At 50.0% G+C, this 20,943-nt stretch overlaps 1 protein-coding gene across 1 annotated transcript; it reads left to right on the forward strand.

Moving 5' to 3' along the window:
* The first annotated feature begins 641 nt into the window (after positions 1 to 641).
* Positions 642 to 18,636, forward strand: SST (somatostatin). Its single transcript, XM_085634131.1, has 2 exons — positions 642 to 961; positions 18,184 to 18,636. The coding sequence occupies exons 1-2, from the start codon at positions 824 to 826 to the stop codon at positions 18,394 to 18,396; spliced, it is 351 nt and encodes a 116-aa protein (XP_085490257.1). The 5' UTR covers positions 642 to 823; the 3' UTR covers positions 18,397 to 18,636.
* The last annotated feature ends 2,307 nt before the right edge of the window (positions 18,637 to 20,943 follow it).

Raw genomic sequence — 20,943 nt, forward strand, 5'->3', positions numbered from 1 at the left:
CACACACCGGAAAGAGGGCAGCTTGGGCAGAAGCGAGTGTCCAGTGGCTCTTGTGGTGTCTGGGGTGTTGCCCCACAAAGGGAATCACCCGTGTGTGTTCTGTTGGAGTGCGTCAGCCTGTTGCCCTCCTGATGAGAAGTGACCACCGTTGGACGTGTTTGAAGTTGTGCCTGAGCTCTGGTGGGATACGCTGGGGGAGGGGAGCCTGCCACCGTTTTACAGTGCGTGGGTGACATTAAAAGGGCACGTTGATTCACTGAGACGGGCCCCCAGCCTTATTCCTCAATGGGTAAAGGCAAAATATTACGTCATAACATGTTCAAATGGAACATTGCCCATTGATGCAAATGGTAATGGCGCGCCATGCCAGGCCAGAACAGGTGCGCGCCCGCCCACGCCCTCTACCCCATACCTTACACACTCAGACCTCCTCTTGACGAGTGGGCAAACACTGGGCACAAAGGAAAGTATGTTCCTGAAACGAGTGCCCCCTCCAGATGTTGCCATCCGTGTCACTCGGGTGATCTATCTGCCGGAGGTTAATGGTGCGTAAAAGCGCTCCTTATCTTGGAGAGGGTGGGGGCCGGCACCGCTGACGTGAGAGCCATGGCTTAAAAGGGGGCGTCTGCAGGGGCGATCCCACAAGCAGCAGAGGCAGCAGAGGCAGAAGGAACAGAGGAAGAGCCCCCAGCAGCAGCAGCCGGAGAAGCACTCAGCGGCAGCGCAGTAGCCAAGAGACCACTGCGCGCACCATCCAGACCCCTGTGCGCACCAGCCAGACTCCAGTGCGCACCAGCCCCTGGCCCCTCTGCTGACCCTGAAGATGCTGTCGTGCCGAGTCCGCTGTGCCCTGGCGCTCCTCTCCCTGGCCCTGGCTGTCAGCACCGTGTCAGCAGCCCCCACAGACCCCCGACTCCGTCAGTTCCTACAGAAATCCCTCGCAGCAGCAGCCGGCAAACAGGTATGCCAGGTCCCAAGAGCCACGCGCCAAACTCCAAGGGGAGGCTGGGGAGAGCCCGTGGCAGGGAAGGGAGACTGGAGGGTCGTGGAGGGCAGGAAGAATCGAGGACAGGGAGGGAAGGCTGGAGGGCTGTCGAGGGCAGGAAGGAAAGGCTGGAGGGGAGTCCAGGGCAGGGAGGGAAGGCTGGAGGGGTGCCGAGGGCAGAGACACTGGAGAGGGGTCGAGGGCAGTTGTCTGAGAAAGTTGTTTCGTTTGGCTGAAGGGTGTAGAACCCCGCCCCGGGGGCACGTGTTTCCCTGGGGCTGCCCATGAAGTAAAACTGCCCAGGTACATGTGAGAGTCTCGGGCAGTGCACTTCAGCAAGCTCCCCGTGCTGATACTGGCAGAAAACGCCCCTGCCCTGTTATTAGGGATTAGTTGACACAGGCCCCTCACTCCGCAGGGGTCATTAGGACAGAGTGGCATACACTGCTGTACTGTAGCACACCGTCACTCCGCAGGGGTCATTCGGACAGAGTAGGTCACGCTGCTGTACTTCAGCATACCCTCACTCTGCAGGGGTCATTAGGACAGAGTAGGTCACGCTGCTGTACTTCAGCATACCCTCACTCTGCAGGGGTCATTAGGACAGAGTAGGTCACGCTGCTGTACTTCAGCGTACCCTCACTCCGCAGTGGTCATTAGGACAGAGTAGGTCACGCTGCTGTACTTCAGCGTACCCTCACTCTGCAGGGGTCATTAGGACAGAGTAGATCACGCTGCTGTACTTCAGCATACCCTCACTCCGCAGTGGTCATTAGGACAGAGTAGGTCACGCTGCTGTACTTCAGCGTACCCTCACTCCGCAGTGGTCATTAGGACAGAGTAGGTCACGCTGCTGTACTTCAGCGTACCCTCACTCTGCAGGGGTCATTAGGACAGAGTAGGTCACGCTGCTGTACTTCAGCGTACCCTCACTCTGCAGGGGTCATTAGGACAGAGTAGGTCACGCTGCTGTACTTCAGCGTACCCTCACTCTGCAGGGGTCATTAGGACAGAGTAGGTCACGCTGCTGTACTTCAGTATATCCTAAGTCCGCAGTGGTCTTCAGGACAGAGTGTCGTAAGCTGCTGAACTTCAGTGTACCGTCACTCTGAAGTGGAGTTTAGGACAGAGTGGGTCACACTGCTGTACTGCAGCACACCCTCACTCTGCAGGGGTCATTAGGACAGAGTAGGTCACGCTGCTGTACTTCAGCGTACCCTCACTCTGCAGGGGTCATTAGGACAGAGTAGGTCACGCTGCTGTACTTCAGCGTACCCTCACTCTGCAGGGGTCATTAGGACAGAGTAGGTCACGCTGCTGTACTTCAGTATATCCTAAGTCCGCAGTGGTCTTCAGGACAGAGTGTCGTAAGCTGCTGAACTTCAGTGTACCGTCACTCTGAAGTGGAGTTTAGGACAGAGTGGGTCACACTGCTGTACTGCAGCACACCCTCACTCTGCAGTGGTCATTAGGACAGAGTGGCATACACTGCTGAACTTCAGCGTACCCTCACTCCGTAGTGGTCATTAGGACAGAGTGGCATACATGGCTAAACTTCAGCGCACTCTCACTCTGCAATGGTCTTTAGGACAGAGAGACTTACAATGCTAAAGTTTAGCATACCCGTGCCCTGCAGTGATCATTAGGACAGAGTGGATCACACTGCTGAACTTCAGTGTAACCTCGATCTGCAGTGGCCATTAGGACAGAGTGGGCCACACTGCTTTACTTCAGCATACCCTCGCTCTTCAGTGGTCTATAGGACAGAGAGACTCACACTGCGGAACTTGGACACACCCTCGTTATCCAATGGTCATTAGGACAGAGTGGCATTCACGGCTGAACTTCAGCACAGCTTAGCTCTACAAGCGGTCTTTAGGACAGGGTGTCGTAAGCTGCTGAACTTCAGCAATACCTCACCCTGCAGTGGTCATTAGGACAGAGTGGATCACACTGCTGAACTTCAGCATACACACACTCTGCAGTGGTCATTAGGACAGAGTTGAGTGTACTGGTGTACTTCAGCATATCTTCCCTCTTCAGTGGTCTTTAGGACAGAGAGACTCACACTGCTGAAATTCAGCACACCCTCACTCCGCAGTGGCCATTGGGACAGAGTGGATCACACTGCTAAACTTTAGCATACCTCACTCTGCAGTGGTCATTAGGACAGAGTGGCAGGCACAGGCACTCTGGAGTGGCCTTTAGGCATAGCCTCTAGTATATATAAAGAAAACGGCGTAGAGGGATAAATCTCTTGTTTATTTATGCACAAGAAACAATAAATTTTCTTGGCAATATATTTTCTTTTTGTCAGAACTTTCAAAAATTAATTTTCAGAAGCGGATAACTCTTCGTACACATCAGCGTATTGAACACATAATATATCCAATTACAAATACAACACAATTCATCACACAACACTCTCTATTTACAACTTCATACAACATACATACATCTTATATACACCACAATATATCATATATACAAAAAATTCCCCTATCTGTTGTTACACCTATGTACACTTCTTTTTCACAGTTGTACATTTAGAGGTAGTCCTCTTTGCGTCGAGGGTATTACTCCTCTCCTGATTTTTTGGAATGCGCCAAAAACTAATTTCTTAGTCAACCCAATCGGTGGACTCCTCTATAATCAGTGTGTCGATGCGTTCGCGTTTCAGCCTCCAATTTTTTGGCTTCGTCAGGACGGGGATAACAGTCTATCTGTCAATAATCCGAGCAAGTCCCTCTGCAGGGTCGGCTCTAAGTTAAATATTCCATCTCTGTGCCTTTATATGATTGTTGAAGTCAAAGGTCATTTACTTCTCGTCCCTTCTGTCTCCGCAACGTCTTGTGGAAATTGAGATAGAATCGCGCCATTCAGTCCGACAATTCAAACGCTGTAAACCGCATATCTTCCCTCTTCAGTGGTCTTTAGGACAGAGAGACTCACACTGCTGAAATTCAGCACACCCTCACTCCGCAGTGGCCATTGGGACAGAGTGGATCACACTGCTAAACTTTAGCATACCTCACTCTGCAGTGGTCATTAGGACTGAGTGGCAGACACAGGCACTCTGGAGTGGCCTTTAGGCATAGCCTCGCTCTGCAGTGGTCATTAGGGCAGAGTGGCACACACTGCTGTACTTCAGCATACACACACTCTGCAGTGGTCATTAGGACAGAGTGGCATACACTACTGAACTTTAAAACACCTCACTCTGCAGTGGTCACTAGGACAGAGTGGCATACACTACTGAACTTTAAAATACCTCACTCTGCAGTGGTCACTAGGACAGAGTGGCATACACTACTCAACTTTAAAATACCTCACTCTGCAGTGGTCACTAGGACAGAGTGGCATACACTACTCAACTTTAAAATACCTCACTCTGCAGTGGTCACTAGGACAGAGTGGCATACACTACTCAACTTTAAAATACCTCACTCTGCAGTGGTCACTAGGACAGTGTGGCAGACGCAGTCACTCTGCAGTGGCCCTTAGGCATGGCCTCTCTCTGTGGTGTTCTTTATGACAGGCTCGCACACACGATTGAACTAGAAGCATACCCCACTGCAGGAAGTAAGCAGGAACTACTGTGATGTCGTCGGTGGTAGATCGCGCCCATGTGGCAAACTTTGGACCCGTAGTGAACATGCCACTTAAAGTACCAGCCGCACAGATGTGTGCACCCAGACAGGGCATACCACCAGCCGTGCCATCTGGGACACACTCACATACTTCGGTAGAACACGCCCCTCTAATGCATTCTGTGGGAGAGACTCTTTCCTGGCACATCATGCCCCGTGCAAAGCCTCATTTGCCAGACCCTCATATCGTGACAGAGTGAAGCAACTTGTAGCACCTACTGGGGCAAAGCCATGCATCCTGGCACAGCATGCCACCGGCAATATCCACTACCATTCCTTCAGAATGCCATCTACGACAGACAGGCATATCCTGACAGAAAGCACCCTCTATTGCCTTCCGTGCAGAACACTCTTCCTACCTGAACGTGCCCACGCCATGCCCCTTAAGACAGACCCGGGTGCCTGGCGGTGCATGCCACCCAGGGCCGACCCACACATCTTGGCGGAACTTGCCAGCTGTAATGCCAACTGGGACATCAGCACATAGCTTGGCCGCGTATACCCACTTCTAATGCCAACTGGAGTTCTCAACGGCTGGCATTTCATTCGCCTGTCTGCCTCTAAGAGCCACTGCCCCGCACACAGTGTCCACAGTTATGCGGGTTTGACACCAGGGCCACCCGGAAGCACTCGTGTTCGCATTGTAGAGTGCTCACACCTCGGTTCTGTTGGCTGGGATATAGTTACCTTTGTGTACGTGTGTGTGTTTGTGTGTGGGTGGGTGGGTATGCAGGACATATTCCATGGCAGCACAACAGCGAACTCCAGTGGGCAACACCAAACGTGAAAAAAACGAATTGCCCACAAACACACATGAAAGCCCGGCCCTGCCATGGTCTTTACTACAAAACCACACCTAAAATTGAAGGCCACCCCATATTGTGCCAGCGGGGATCGAGGGGGGGGGGGGGGGTGGTAATACCGCCCGTGACGCACATGCCCCATAATGCACCCAGTTGTGCTTGTGGTGTGAAGGGGCCTGCGTGTTCACTCTATTCAGTGCAATGCTCCCCGGCACAGCCTCTGTTGTGCACTACGCTTGTGCCCCGCGTGTACATGGGGGGGGGGGGGCGGGGGCAGTTTTACTAGCCCCTTGCGCCTCTTTTGCGTCACTTTTCCCAATGTAAATGTGACGCAAAAGTGTCTCAAGGGGCTTGTAAATCTGCCCCGGGGTGTTGTGTAGTACATATGATGGCGCTTCCTCTCTGCGCTGCCTTTGTGGTCGCTTTCTCGGGAGTGCCGCTGCGGTCTTATGACATTTGTGAGTCGCCAAGCAGCAACGGCGCAGACCCCCTCGCTCCCCCCCCCCCTCGCAGTCCACGCGGTCTGCCTGGTCACGCCGTGTCCAGGGGCAGCGGGGACCGTTTAGGGACCCCACCCTGCCCTCACTTCAGGCAAGATAATTTCTAGTAATGCATGAATGGAACTGGAGAAGGCGCCAAGACGCGGCAGAACCCGACGCAGCGCTGCATCTGCTAGACTGGGACAGCCGGTGCCGCGAGAGGAGTTTGTATTCCTGTACAGGAGCCCGAGCGAGCACTGGAATAGTTGTGTCCCCTAAATGTTTGATCAAACAAAGGTGGCGCCCCTCTTTCACTGTCTCTGCTCTCAAACCCCGTGTTATCCGCACACAACTTTCTCTTTAACCTGCGCTGTGAAACTCCAGCGCCCAGAAGATTCAACGTCGTTATAAGTGATACCTAAACAAAATGCACACTCCTGAAACTGTTGTGCTCTGAACCCCTGCCTTGTCTTACAGCGCTCTGTCCTGGAGGTAACAGCCCTCCGTTTCTTACAGCACTCAAAACTCTACCCATGGCCTGGACCCCGTGTCTCCTTTTCCACAGCTCTGCCCAGGGTGCTGACACCCCATGTTTTTCTCACAACAGATCTCCGGAGCGCTGGCGCTGTTAGCTTGTCTTACGGCTCTCTATCCAGGGACCACACAGCCCGCACCTCTTACAACACGACCCCAGGTGGTAAAACTCCCCGGTTTCCCTTACAGCGCTCTGTCTGGGTGTTTAGCTCACGCCTTTTCTTAAAGCACTCACTCGCGGTCTTCTGTTAGATCGCCCTCTACAGGGCGCTGGGCCACCTTCACTTCTCTTACAGCGCTCTGTCTAGGGTGAAGCTACGCTGACTTCTCTTGCAGCGCTCTGTCTAGGGTGCTGCAACCACCGGCTTTTCTTACAGCGCTCTGTCTAGGGTGAAGCTACGCTGACTTCTCTTGCAGCGCTCTGTCTAGGGTGCTGCGACCCTGACTTCTCTTACGGCGCTTTGTCCAGGTCATGAAACTCCTACCATCTGTTACAGCGCTCTCTCAAGGGGGCTGAAACACCATGACGTCATTTTTACAGCTCTCTCCCAGGGTACTGAAACGTTTGTGTACTCTTATGGATCTCTTATCAGGGCGCTGAAACCCTTACATCTCTTACAGAGCTCTTGCCAGGGAACTGGAACTGCTGGTTTCTCTTACAGCGCTCTTTTCAGGGAAGTGAAACTCATGCCTTCTGTTACAGCGCTCTCTCAAGGGGGCTGAAACCCCATGGCATCTCCTTACAGCTGTCTCTCTCCAGGATCCTGAATCATCTGTTTTGTCTCATAGGGCTCTAATCAGGGCGCTGAAACCCTTACTTCTATTACAGCGTTCGTTCTAGGGAGCTGAAACTGCTGGCTTCTCTCACAGCGCTCTTTCCAGGGTGCCCAAACCTTGGCATCGCCTCCAGCCCTAACTCAAGTGTGCTGAAGTCAAGAGCCCTTGACTTCTTATACAGAACTCTCTACAGAGAAATTCCTGTCTTCTATGAGTGCGCTCTCTCAAGATGCTGAAACCCTTGATATCTCTTACAGCGCTCTTGCCAGGGTGCCCAAACCTTGGCATCGCCTACAACCCTCACCCAAGGGTGCTGAAGTCAAGGGCCCTTGACTCCTTATACAGCACTCTTTCCAGATAAATTACATTCCTGTCTTCTATTAGAGCTCTCTCTCGGATGCCTAAATCCTTAATATCTCTTACAGCGCTCTATCCAGGGTGCTGAAACTGCTGGCTTCTCTTACAACGCTCTAACCAGGGTGCTGAAACTGCTGGCTTCTCTTACAGAGCTCTCTCCAGGGTGCTGAAACGGCTGGCTTCTCTTACAGCGCTCTCTCCAGGGTACTGAAACCATTGCTATCTCTTACAGCGCTCTCTCCGGGTGGTGATATGGCCAACTTCTCTTACAGCGCTCTATCCAGGGTGCTGAAACGTCTAGCTTCTCTTACAGCGCTCTATCCAGGGTGCTGAAACTGCTGTCCTCTCTTACAGCGCTCTCTCCAGGGTGCTGAAACCGTTGCTATCACTTACACCACCCCTCATGGGAGCTGAAACTGCTGGCTTCTCTTACAGCGCTCTCTTAGGGTGGTGCAACGGCAGACTTCTCTTACAGCGCTCTGTCCAGGGTGCTGAAACCACTGGCTTCTCTCACAGTGCTCTCTCCAGGGTGCTGAACCCTTGGCACTGCCTACAATGCTCTTTCGGGGTGCTGAAACCACTTGAGTTCTCTTAAAGCGGACTTTAAAGGTGCATTAAACCCCTGTCTTCTCTTACCCCGCTCTCTCAGGAGAGCTGCTGAGACAGCTGACTTATTTTACAGCACTCTCTCCAGAATGCTGAACCCCACACTGCTCTTACAGCGCTGTATCCGTGATGCTGCAACCCCATGGCTGCTCTTAAGGCACGCTGTATGATGCTGCAACCCCCTGGCTACTCTTACTGAGCTTTCTCCAGGGCTCTGAACCCTCTTGGCTTCTCTTACAGCGCTCTCTGCGGGGCTCTGAACCCTCAAGCATCTCTGAAAGCGCTCTGGGTAGGGTTTGAACTTTCTTGGGTTCTCTTACAGCGCTCTCTCCAGGGTTTAGAACCCTCTTGACTTCTCGTATAGTGCACTCTCCAGGGCGCTGAACCCGTGTGGCTTCTCTTAAAACATTCTAGGTAGGGTTATGAATCCTCTTGGCTTCTCTTAGAGCACTCTGTCCTGGGATTGGTGACCTCTTGGCCTCTCTTACAGCGCTCTTTTTAGATACCTCTTGGCTTCTCTTGTAGCGCTCTGTCCAGAGTTCAGAAACCTCTTGGCTTTTCTTAAAGCGCTCTGTCCAAGACTCTGAACCCTCATTGCTTCTCTTACAGCGCTCTCTCCTGGGCTCTGAACCCTCTTGACTTCTCTTACAGCGCTCTATTCACTGCGCTGAAAGTCCTCACCGTGTATAGTGCACTCTGTTCACGGTACTGAGAATCCAAAATAAGTCCTAGAGCGCTTCTTCAGGTACGGAACAAGATTAACTTTTCTTAAAGAGCTTTCTCGAGGATAATTCCCTTCCCTGGATTATTCTATAAAACTAAGTCCAGGTGTTGTAAGCTTGGCTTCTTTGTGCCAAGCATGTCATTAAGCCTACAAGACTAACGCCACACTCCATCACTTTTGAAACGCAGGGCCCCTCCGTAGTTACAAGAATATGGTGCAGCCCCGCGTTTCCCCCTGTGCTGATGCTAAAGTTAGCTGCCTAGCACCAACCCAGGCACCCTTGCACCATAGTGCAAGGGTGCCTATGTTGATGAAAGTGAGTGTTTATGTGCAGGAAGGTGTCCCTTCCTGCACATTAACAATCTTTAAATGGTGTTTTGTAACTTCTAAGTGTGCTGCTTAATGCATCACGCATAGAACTTGCAAAACGTATTTTTTTTTTAACGATTGTTTATGTGGAGGAAGGGACACCTTCCTGCACATAAACAATCATTAGCGCATTGCCGTTTCCATGTGCGCTGCACACATGGAAACAGCAAAATCGAGGAGAAATCAAACATTTCTCCTCGTTGCGCCAGGGTAAAACCAGGCTTTCCCTGGTCTTAATTTTGGTGCTGCCCCATATTTACGCCACCCTTGTAAATATGGGGCAGTGTCAAAATCAATGGGTGTTGCGGTGGAACACCCACAGAAACACCCACTGCCCTCCCCTTTCATGAGCATAGCATGAAAGGGGCCTTATTTACAAAGCAGCCTTAAACCACATTAAGTGGCTCAACACTGCCTTGTAAATAAGGTGACGCCCCTATTGCTAGCAGGACCATCGTGAAAAGTGACGTTGTGATGGTGATAGGGCCTTTGCAAATATGCCCCTCCATGTCTTCAGTTACAGTGCTCTATCCATGGTCCTAAAAGCACTGTCTTCTTTTACAGCGCACTGTCCTTGGTGGTGAAATCTCTGCCTTCTCACAGAACCCTGTGCATGGTGCTGGAATCCGACATCTCTTACAGGGCTCTGTCCGTGGAATTGAAACCCCTGCCCTCTTAGAGAGCTGTGTGCATGGTGCCGGAACCCGTTTCTTCTTTTACAGCGCTCTCTTCATGTAAAGAAAAGACATGCTCTTATTTTACAGCGCTCTCTCCGGGGTCCGAGACCACATGTATTCTCTTCCAGTGCTCTGTCTATGGTCCTACAACCACTGCATTCTCTCACCGCGCACTGTCCGTGGTGCTGAAACCTCTGCCTTGTGATACAACGCACTGTCCGTGGTGCTGAAACCTCTGGCTTGTCCTCCAGCGCACTGTCCGTGACGCTGAAACCTCTGGTTTGTCCTACAGCGCACTGTCCGTGGGGCTGAATCCTCTGCCGTGTCCTCCAGCGCACTGTCCGTGGTGCTGAAACCTATGATTTGTCCTACAGCGCACTGTCCGTGGTGCTGAAAACTCTGGCTTGTCCTCCAGCGCACTGTCCGTGGTGCTGAAACCTCTGGTTTTTCCTACAGCGCACTGTCCGTGGTGCTGAATCCTCTGCCTGGTCCTCCAGCGCACTGTCCGTGGTGCTGAAACCTCTGGTTTGTCCTACAGCGCACTGTCCGTGGTGCTGAAACCTCTGCCTTGTCCTACAGCGCACGGTCCGTGGTGCTGACACCTCTGCCTTGTCCTACAGCGCTCTGTCAGTGGCGCTTAAGCCTGTTTTCTCTCACACTGCCCTGTCCATGCAGTTGAAACCCATGCCTTCTCTCACAGCGCACTGTTTCTGCCGCTGAACTCCCCCATCTTTCCTTAAAACACTCATTCCATAGTGCTGAAACCCCTGTCTTCTCTTGCAGCGCACCGTCCACGGTGCTGAAAGCTCTGTCTTCTCTTATGGCGCATCGTCCACGGCGCTGAAACCTATGTCTTCTCTTACAGCGCACTGTGCAAGGTGCTTAAACATTTTTTCTCTTACAGCAGTCTACATAGTAAGCTGATACCCTACCTCGACTTAAAGCGCTCTATCCATGGAGCTGAAGCCCATGTCGTATCTTACAGTACTCTCGCCAGTGAATCTCCCTGCTCTTGTTTTACATCGCTCTCTCAAGGAACTGAAGCCCATGTATTCTCTCACACCGCCTTGCCCATAGCTCTAAAGCCACTCTATTGTCTCACAGTGCACAGCCTGTGGTGCTGAACCTCCTGTCTTCTCTTACAGCGCTCTGTAGGAGTTCCCTAAAACCTTTTATCTTTTCTCACAGCGCAATGTACCTGGTGCTGAAATACCTGTTTTCTCTTACAGCGCCCTTCCCATGGTCCTGATATCACTGTACGGTCTTCCAGCGCACTGCCTGTGGTGCTGAACCCTCTGTGTTTTCTTACAGCGCTCCGTCAGTGGTCCCAAAGCTACTGTCTTCTCTTACAGCGCACTGTCCGTGGTTCTAAAACGACTGTCCTTTCTAACAGCGCACTGTCCGTGGTGCTGAAACCCTGACTTCCCTTGCAGCGCTCTGCCAGTGGGGCTGAAATCCCTTCTCTCACAGCGCACTGTCCGTGGTGCTGAAACTCTGTCTTCTCTTACAGAGCTCTGTCAGTGGTCCTAAAGCTACTGTCTTCTCTCAGAGCGCACTGTCGTGGTGCTGAAACCCTGCCTTCTCTTGCAGCGCTGTGTCCGTGGTCCTAAAGCTACTGTCTTCTCTCAGAGCACACTGTCGTGGTGCTGAAACCCTGTCTTCTCTTACAGCGCTCTGCCAGTGGTGCTGAAACCCCTGTCTTCACTCACAGCGCACTGTCCGTGGTGCTGAAACCCTGTCTTCTCTTGCAGCGCTGTGTCAGTGGTGCTGAAACCACTGTCTCCTCTCAGAGCGCACTGTCTGGGATGCTGAAACCCTATCTTCTCTTACAGCGCTCTGTCAGTGGTTCTAAAACTACTGTCTTCTTTCAGAGCGCACTGTCCGTGGTGCTGAAACCCTGTCTTCACTCACAACGCACTGTCCGTGGTGCTAAACCCTGTCTTTTCTTGCAGCGCTGTGTCAGTGGTGCTGAAACCCCTGTCGTCTCTCAGAGCGCACTATCCGTGGTTCTGAAACCCCTGTCTTCTCTTACAGCGCTCTGTCAGTGGCTCTAAAGCTACTGTCTTCTCTCACAGCGCAATAGCCGTGGTGCTGAAATCCTGTCTTCTCTTGCAGCGCTCTGTCAGTGGTGCTGAAACCCCTGTCTTCTTTTACAGCGCACTGTCCGTGGTGCTGAAAGCCCTGTCTTCTCTCACAGCGCTCTGTCAGTGGTCCTAAATCTACTGTCTTCTCTCAGAGCGCACTGTCAGTGGTGCTGAAACCCCTGTCTTATGTCACACCGCTCTTTCCATGGTGCTAAAACCCCTGTTTTCTCTCACAGCGCACTGTCCGTGGTTCTGAAATCCTTGTCTTCTCTTACAGCGCGTTGTCAGTGGTTTTAAAACTACTGTCTTCTCTCAGAGCGCACTATCCGTGGTGCTGAAACCCCAGTCTTCTCATACAGCCCTCTGCCCATGGTGCTGAAACGTCTTTCCCCTCGCACAGAGCCACGCCCATGCAGTTGAAACCATTTATTTTCTTAAAGCACTCTGTTCCTGGTGCTGAAACCACTGCATTCACTTATAGCGCTCTATCCAGGGTGCTGCAACTCAATGTAGTCTCTTACATATCTCTGTCCTTGGTGCTAAAACCTCTGTCTTGTCTTAATCGAGCTCTGTCCATGATGCTTAAAGCCCTCTCTTCTCTTAACAGCGCTGTGATCAAAGGAGTATAATCCTGGCTTCCCTCCATACACGAACTGAACCCTCTGTCGTCTCTCAGTGAGCTCTCTCGGGATACCGCTTCCAGCTGGAGTCTGTTACAGCGCTCCGCTCAGCTGCTGTATGGTCAGAGTTTCTTACAACGCCTTTGCCAGAGTAATAACACCCCTAACTTGCCTTACATCATTCTGTCCAGGTTGCTCCCACATGGCGTCTGTTTACAGCCCTCTCTGTTCACGTGTTACAACCGTTGCGGTCTCTTGTAGCGCTCAGTTCCGTTTCCCAAAACCCAGAGTTCCATTACAGCGCTTTATGGAGGCTGCTTGGACATCTGTAAAGCGCTCTACCCTGGCTCACTTGCATCACTTCTTCTCAGACGCGATGAGTATGCGAACTGCTGGGTTACCCCCCCCCCCCCACCCCACCCCACCCTCCATGTACAATGCACTCAATACATCGCCTTATAAGTCTGTGGCTGAAAGGACAGCGCGGTGTCTGCCGCTTCGTTATCAGCAGTCCCAGCAGGGCAGGGCCTGGCCGTCTCCCAAGCAGCGCCTGGCATCGGCTGAGTTATTGTGGTGGCTGGCTGGCCTCAGATACGGAGATTACTGCCTGTCAGTGCGGAGAGCTGCGTGTGCGTGAGTCATACATGCACACCCACACACATACATATATGCACATACATATAATCACACATACAAACGCGCACATACACACACATACTTAGACACATGCATACACACACACAAAAGCACATACACACACACATATACATATATACACAAACCCAGATACACACGCACATTTAAACATTCATACACATATTTATGCACACACACCACACATACATATACACACACATACATATACACACACATATGCAAAGATACAAACACACACATAACCACGCAGGTATATAGATACACACACACAGACACGTGCCATCTGACTTGACTCTCTCCTCAGACATTCATTCTCCCTGCCTCCTTCCGCTCCCTGCCACTCTGTTTGATTTTTAAAAAAATGCAATTTTTCTCTACTTTTTCTTTCATTCCCTCTCTCTCTCTCTCTCTTTGTTTTTCTCCCTCCCTCTCTCTCTCTCTCTCTCTCTCTCTCTCTCTCTTTCTTCTCTCTCTTTCCACTCTCTCTTATTCTCTTGTCTTCTCTTCTCTTCGCTTCCCCCTTCTCTTTTGTCTTTCTCTCTCACTCTCCTCTCTTTCTTTCACCCCCTCTCTCTCCCCCATTCTCTCTCTATTTCTCTCTTCTCTCTCTCTCTCTACCTCTCTCTTTCTCTCTCTCACTCACCCCTCTCATTATGTCTCTCTCTCCTCTCTCCTCGCTCTTCCATTCTCCCTCTCTTCTCTCTCTCTCTCCTCTCTCTCAATCTCTCTCTCTCCTCTTTCTCTCTCTCACTCACCCCTCTCATTATGTCTCTCTCTCCTCGCTCTTCCATTCTCCCTCTCTTCTCTCTCAATCTCTCTCTCTCCTCTTTCTCTCCTCTCCCTCTCCCCCCTCTCCCCTCTTTCTCCCTTCTCTTTATCTCGTCTCTCTCTCGATCTCTATCTCTGTGTATCACCCTCCCTCTCTTTATCTTTCTCGCTCTTCAGTGTTACCTCCTCTCTCTCACCTTCTCCCTCACCCTGTCCTGTTCACTCTGCCTTGGAGTCTTAGTCCCTCCTCTGTTAAATCCATCTGCCCTCCTTGTTTTTGCTCCATGCTTTTTTCTTTGTGTCCATCTCTCTCTCTCTAATCTTTCTATCTTCCTATCACATTTTCCATCTTTATGTTTGTCTCTCCTCTGTCTCTTTCTCATTCTTCCTTATCTTTTCCATTCTCTTTCACTGTGTGTCTGTATCTCTCTCTCTCTCTCCTTCACTCGCTCTTTCTCACACTCTCTGTCTACTTCCCTATTCCATTTGCTCTCTTTATCCGTCTCAGTCTCCCTCACACTCATTCTCTCTGTCATACTTTCTTTTATACTTCTCTGTCTGTTTCTTTCTCCAGGCCTCTACCTGCTCCTCTCTCTCTGTATCAACAGATGGCTCTCACATACTTTCTCTCTCTTTGTCACTGCCATCCTCACTCTCTCTTCCTTTATATGTTGCTTCCTCTATCTCCTCTCTCTTTCTCTCTACCTCTTTGTCACCACATATTGATCTTCCAGAGTCCTTCGTCCAACCCGTCCCTCTCTCCTCTCTCCTCTCTTTTCTCCTTTCCCTCTCTCCTGTTTCTTCCCTCCCTTTCTCCATCTATCCTTCTAATATCCATGCTCCTTTTTTTCATCTTCCTTCCTTCAATATGTCTTTCCTTTTACGATATTTTCCTTCTTCCCTCCCACCCTTGTTACTGTGTGCCCTTCCTCCTGTTCCCCTTTCTTTTCTCTTTCTCCTTCACCATTCTACAACCACCACCCTCATTGTACCTTTCTTACCTACTGTTTCTATAGCTCTACTTTTTCTTTTATACCTTTCTATCACCATCTTTTTCTCTGTTAATTACTTTTTATCTGATGCTCCTCTTTGCTTCTTCCATTCTTTCCACTGCAGAGTCTTCCTCTTGCTGTTCTCTTTTTTCTTTCTGCCCCTCTCTCATTCTATATATTCATCTTACATTTCCACTCTTTTCCTCCATGCTTTCTGTCTTTTTGAATTCTGTTTTTCGTTCACTATGTACTCTCTGTTTCCTCTTTCTACCAGCACCAGTACTGTCTTCTTTTCTCGGTCAACCCATTTTCCCTTGATGCTTTCTTTTCTTTTCTTTTATTCTCTTCTCTTCCCCCTTTTTTTCTTTTCTTTTCTTTTATTCTCCTCTCTTCTTGTCTCTTCCCCCACTCCCCTTCTCCCTCACCCACTTTCTCACCACCTCTCTATATTCCATCCAGGTCTCTTCTGCTTTTCTCTCACCACACTCGGCTTTCTCCAGGAAGGTTTCAATCTCCACTTATGGCCTTAACTCAAAGGCCCTCGTGCCAGAGGACAGTGGGATCCTCTGATGGGACAGAAACAATATTTCAGAAGGGGGTGCAACTGTGTGGGAATTGCGCAAATACCGTTAGGATTTCACACAAACCCAGACCTACTAAACGAGCACAAACCAGCTCTGTGAGAAATAAATCCAGGCACAAACAATGGTCCAGTGTAATATTGTGACAGTCCCACACATAACCAGGTCAGTTTCAGGAAATGACGCATTTTACGCATCTGACCCGTGAGGGGTTCGAATGAAACCTACACTGGAGGGTGAACCTTGAGTACAAATGTCATGCAATCCCTTGCTTGGTCTCTCACTCTGAGCAGCAGGGCAATGATTAGCATCATGTTAAATCAGCATTACTGCATGAATGCTAATGATGACATCATCAGAGACTGACTCTTTGTAAATAGGGTGCGGTGTAATGTTTTACTGTTCGCTCAGTGCAGTGCTGCAGAGTTTCAGGACCCGGACTCTACTGTTCTTTGGCAGCTCTTGCCGTGTCCATTGCTCCTCAGTGACAGCTCACGCCATTGTTCTATGACATTGTGTGCTGTTTCCATTGTCTATGACAGTGGAGGCCATTGTTCTTCTATGACATTGTGTGCTGTTTCCATTGTCTATGACAGTGGAGGCCATTGTTCTTCTATGACATTGTGTGCTGTTTCCATTGTCTATGACAGTGGAGGCCATTGTTCTTCTATGACATTGTGTGCTGTTTCCATTGTCTATGACAGTGGAGGCCATTGTTCTTCTATGACATTGTGTGCTGTTTCCATTGTCTGTGACAGCATGCATTGTTTCTATTCTTGATCTATAACAATGTGCAGTGTTTCTATTGTTCTTCCATGACAGTGTATACTGTTCTATTGTTCATCTGTGACAGCATGCATTGTTCCCATTGTTGATCTATAACAATGTGCAATGTTTCCATTGTTCTTCTACATCAGCGTATGCTGCTTCCATTGTCTATGTGCAATGTTTCCATTTTCTCCTACGACAGCGCACGTTGTGTCCGCTGTTCCTCTATGGCAGCGTGTATTGTCAGCATGCTTGTTCTGCAACCATGCAGCCTTTCGATTGTTCTTCTCTGGCAGCATCCTTTGTTCCATTGTTATCCTATGATGACAGTATATGCTATTTCCGTGGTTCTTCTGTGTCATTGTGTGAAGTTTCCACAGTTCTGTGACAGACTACAACATTTCCTACACATTCTCTTCCCATTGTTGGTCATCTAAAACAGGATATACAAAAGTTTCTTCATTCTTGCCAACACACACCTCCAAAGTTGTGGAGCAGAGGTGATCTAGTCATGAAGCCTCCATTGTGACCTTGCCAGTAAAGGCAGTGGTAAGGCACTCATTGCATTACCAGCAGTCACTGACGCCAGATGTGGTAGCCGCCATTAGAGATTGGTGTGTATAAATAGGTCCCAATTGTAGCACTAGACATATTATGTGTGGGTTCCTGGTGGGGGGTGAGGGGGGTAGGCATCTAAACCTACAACAGCCCATTCCGATGACTCTTATGGTGTCCAGCTATCCACCTGTTGACTTTGTCCAGGCTACTGGTTAGTCTCCCAAACCTACAACAGCCCATTCTGATGATTCTTGTAGTGTCCAGCTAACCCACCTGTTGACTCATGTCAGGCTGCCACTGGGCACCCCAAAACCACAACCGCCCATTCCGATGACTCTTATGGTGTCCAGCTATCCACCTGTTGACTTTGTCCAGGCTACTGGTTAGTCTCCCAAACCTACAACAAAACATTCTGATGATTCTTGTAGTGTCCAGCTAACCCACCTGTTGACTCATGTCAGGCTGCCGCTGGGCACCCCAAAACCACAACAGCCCATTCCAATGACTCTTATGGAGTGCCAGCTAACGCACTTGCACGACTCATGCATGGCTGTTGCTGGGTCCATTCTGATGACTCTTATGGAGTGCCAGCTAACGCACTTGCACGACTCATGCATGGCTGTCGATGGGTCCATTCTGATGACTCTTATGGTGCCCAGCTAACCCACCTGTTGACTCCTGTGCGGCTGCTGATGGTTCCGTTCCAAAGACTCTTATGGTGCCCAGCTATCCTACCTGTTGACCCATGCCAGGCTGCCACTGGGTCTCCCAAACCTATGATAGCCCATTTCAATGACTCTTATGGTGCCCAGCTAACCCACCTGAACACCCATGTCAGGCTGTCATTTAACCTGTGCTTAGTTTGAGCCGGTCGTTCTCCACACCGGCTCTTTTGACAGTCTGGCTTATTTAGAGTTGACCACAACAACAGGAAATTATTAATTCAATATACATTAAAATGACTATTACCTGTCACCCAAGCCATTCTTACAGCGTTTGTGGGCCTGGAATAGTCTGAATTGTCGCACTTGTAGGAGTGTGATGGTCAGTAGTTGTGTTGGTACTATCGTTGGCAGCCCTGGCGGGGGCAATGAGTGGTGCCAACTGCAGTGGCCTCCTGACGAGAGCCCTGATACTTATTGTTTTACAAATTAAGCACCGCATTTAACATCCGCATCTTTTGTGTTTCCGCAGGAACTGGCCAAGTACTTCCTAGCAGAGCTGCTGGCCGAGCCCTCGCAGCTCGAGAACGAGGCCGCCGAGTCCGAGGACCTATCCAGGGGAAGCGACCAGGATGAGGTGCGGCTGCAGCTGGAGCGCTCTGCCGGCTCCAACCCGGCCCTGGCCCCACGGGAGCGCAAGGCGGGCTGCAAGAACTTCTTCTGGAAAACCTTCACCTCCTGCTAGCCTGCCCTCCGCCCACTTTTCCTACGCCCCCGCCCCCGGAGCCGAAGACTGTAAATACAACTCACAGTTGTGCTGAATCCAGAATTGAGTTCACGTTGCGTTGAATAAAACCTTCAGTTGAAGTTGTACATGATTTGCTTGGGTTGTGGTCTCTGAATAGTTCTTAAATGCACTCTGCAGTTCTCACAGAAGTAATATTTTTAATTCATTGTTGCAATAAAGTTTATGTTTCAAACTGTAGCGCTTCTCTTCGTCTTTGAGTACTTCTTGGAGGCCACGCTTGTCTCTCTGGTTTTTGCTTTGCATGGCTCTTTGCTCTCGCATTCCTGCTGGGGGGGCAGTGCTTAACTTGAGACGGTGGTTTCTGATGCTCAGCACTGGCACTTAATCATCAACACCAGCTCTTTTCATGAGCACTAGATAAGGACAAAATCATTTACGTGGAGATTAAGTGATTAGCCCAGAATCACAGGATGTTGAGCTAACTCGACGCGGGAGAATCGAACCTGGTTCCCCAGCTCTGAAGTCAGCAGCTCTAGCCATTATACCACATCCGCTCCCCACTTTCATGCTTAGTAATTGGTTCTGTTTAAGGCGGCACTATCAGAAGAAATGGGCTGGTGCAAGCTGCCTGCCGACTAGAGCCTCAGCACTCATTTTTTGTACAAAATAACCACGGTGGGGTGGGGGGGGGGGGGGAGAATAGGAAGAAGAGAACGGGGAATTGATAATGTTACTGAGGGAAAAAAAGACAAAATAATCTCCATTAGGGACAACACCACCCGTGCTCCTTGTGTCTTGTGTGGAGCATCAACAGCACAAGTGAACGCATTGATTGCCATTTGTCTTGAAATGATGTGGAAAAAATGAATGATGGAGAGCTAGACAGACAGGCACATATGTGGTTAGAAAGAGACATAGACACAGGAGATAAACAGATGGACAGGCCAATTGACAGGAAGATAGAGATACTGACGGGGAGAGGGACAAGCAGATTGAAAGAATGGCAGTTCAGTAGAAAGACATCCATGTGGATAGACACACAGCCAACCAGAGAAACAGACCAACCAGGTAAATAGCCAGATAGACAGATGCATGAATGGATAGCAGAGAGGGTGATGGATAGAAGGATGGACGTATGGATAGATCGATGGATGGATGGATGGATGGATGGCAGAAAGGATGAATGGATGGATGGATAGTAGTGAGGGAGGATAGATGACTGAATGGATGGATGGATGGCAGAGAGAGTGGATGGATAGAAGGATAGATGGATGGATCGATGTATGGATGGCAGACAGGATGAATGGATGGAAGGATGGATGGATGGAGTGAAGGGTGGATGGATGGATGGCAGAGAGGGTGGGTGGATGGATGGATGGCAGAGAGGGTAGATGGATGGATGGTAGAAAGCTTATGATATATGTAGACTTTTGTCTAAAAATATGAAAATACATATAGATCTGGGCTTTGGGTCCACCATCTTCAGCCACTGCTCAATGGAGTGTTAATCACATGTTAGAACATCCCACAGAACAGCGCAGACAGAAAGCAGCAGGCGGCAGCCCCCGTCATCCAGCAGCTTAGTTGCCAAGGTCCTTCACATTTGGGATTATAACTGGACAGGGGTTTGGTACAAGTGCCAGGCAGCCTGAGGGTGACAGAGTGGTGCCAGAGGAGCTCTCTAGGGCTGGTAGCCACATGGGCTGTACTTCACTACACAACATGGCACACAATGGAGAGGCACATTATATTGGAAAAGCTAGGAGGCTAATTTGAGGCAGCCTTTCCATCCAGTCGTCCATTCGTCCATCCGTCCATCCATCCATCCATCCATCCAGCCATCTGTCTGTCCGTTCATCCATCCATAATGAACTTGTATTTCAGGCATTGATTTACGATCAATCAGCAGCCTGTAAAACATGGAAAAAGGCAAAGCACACAACCTCAAACATCTGATCTACAATTAATTTGGCGGTCCGAGGGTACCTTATCGGGATGGTAAGGACATTACCTCCACCACCGCAAGGGACAACCACCCGCCAAATTTAGAGTTGCCCACAAACCCCGAAAGCAGCTCTGTACATGGACAGGAACCTCTGTCAAGGCGATCTCTGTCCATGTACGCACAACTTGACACATGGTACTGTCAGCCATGACACACGGGTGTCAACATTTTAAAAACAAACTCCAAAGTGGGAGTTTGTTTTTGAAAATTAAAAAAAACTAATGACCCCCACGCCCTGGGAGTTAGCTCCCAGGGTGCGGGGTCGTCATTGTTTTCTTCCTGTCCCTTACCACCAGGTGTTTCCTGGCAGTGACGGGCAGTGAAAAAAAAGATTTTGCACCAATCTCATTAAATAGGGTGCAAGGTGTAAAGTCCTTCCTCAGGCTACAGGTGGTGGTATTACATCATTAGAGCCAATAGCGGCTCCGCTAAAGGATTGCTTATGGCTTGCCCGATTCTAAATGAGGGCGGTGGGTCATCGGTTTAACAGAAAAGGTCCTCCGGTGCGTTTGGGATGAAGTATCCTGCCTGCCAAACTC

Source organism: Triturus cristatus, chromosome 11 (genome assembly GCF_964204655.1).
Source record: "Triturus cristatus chromosome 11, aTriCri1.1, whole genome shotgun sequence".
NCBI lineage: Eukaryota > Metazoa > Chordata > Amphibia > Caudata > Salamandridae > Triturus > Triturus cristatus.